This window comes from Myotis davidii, unplaced genomic scaffold, assembly GCF_000327345.1.
Source record: "Myotis davidii unplaced genomic scaffold, ASM32734v1 scaffold2100, whole genome shotgun sequence".
Lineage (NCBI taxonomy): Eukaryota > Metazoa > Chordata > Mammalia > Chiroptera > Vespertilionidae > Myotis > Myotis davidii.
In genome coordinates this window covers 178,750-179,108 of record NW_006292458.1, presented here as the reverse complement: position 1 = coordinate 179,108, position 359 = coordinate 178,750, and the positions used below count along the sequence as shown (strand labels likewise).

The window sequence follows — 359 nt, the reverse complement described above, 5'->3', positions numbered from 1 at the left end:
GCGCGGTCAGCGAGGACACCTCCCGCCTGGAGGGGAAAGGTGAGGAGCTGGTCAGGGCGGGGTTCGGACCCGTCCCCATCGTGCCCGCCACCCCAAGACCACGTCTGTGCGCGCGCGCGCCCACACACACACACACACACACACTCACAATTCCTGCCCTTCTAGGTCACCACCTCCTGAAACATGTCCTCCCAGGCTCTTCAGGGCTCCACCCCCCGGGCCCTGCCCCCCAAGATCTTCCCGTCTTGGGCCCCAGGACCCACTCACCTCAGGTCCTCCAGGCCGGCAGACACCTTCTGCACCTCCTGCTCACTCATGACGAGGCCCTCCCCGGCCCGGGCCCCCGGGGCCCCAGCCGC

At 69.1% G+C, this 359-nt stretch overlaps 1 protein-coding gene across 1 annotated transcript in view; it reads right to left on the bottom strand.

Annotated features, from left to right (window-relative positions):
* TSKS (testis specific serine kinase substrate) overlaps positions 1 to 359 on the bottom strand; it is a 33,640-nt gene that overhangs the window by 22,323 nt on the left and 10,958 nt on the right. Inside the window, exons 6-7 of the mRNA XM_015565443.1 lie at positions 268 to 352; positions 5 to 26 (exon numbers count right to left, since the gene is read on the bottom strand). Of these exons, the coding sequence (XP_015420929.1) occupies positions 5 to 26; positions 268 to 352 (107 nt within the window). The remainder of the gene's footprint in view (positions 1 to 4; positions 27 to 267; positions 353 to 359) is intronic.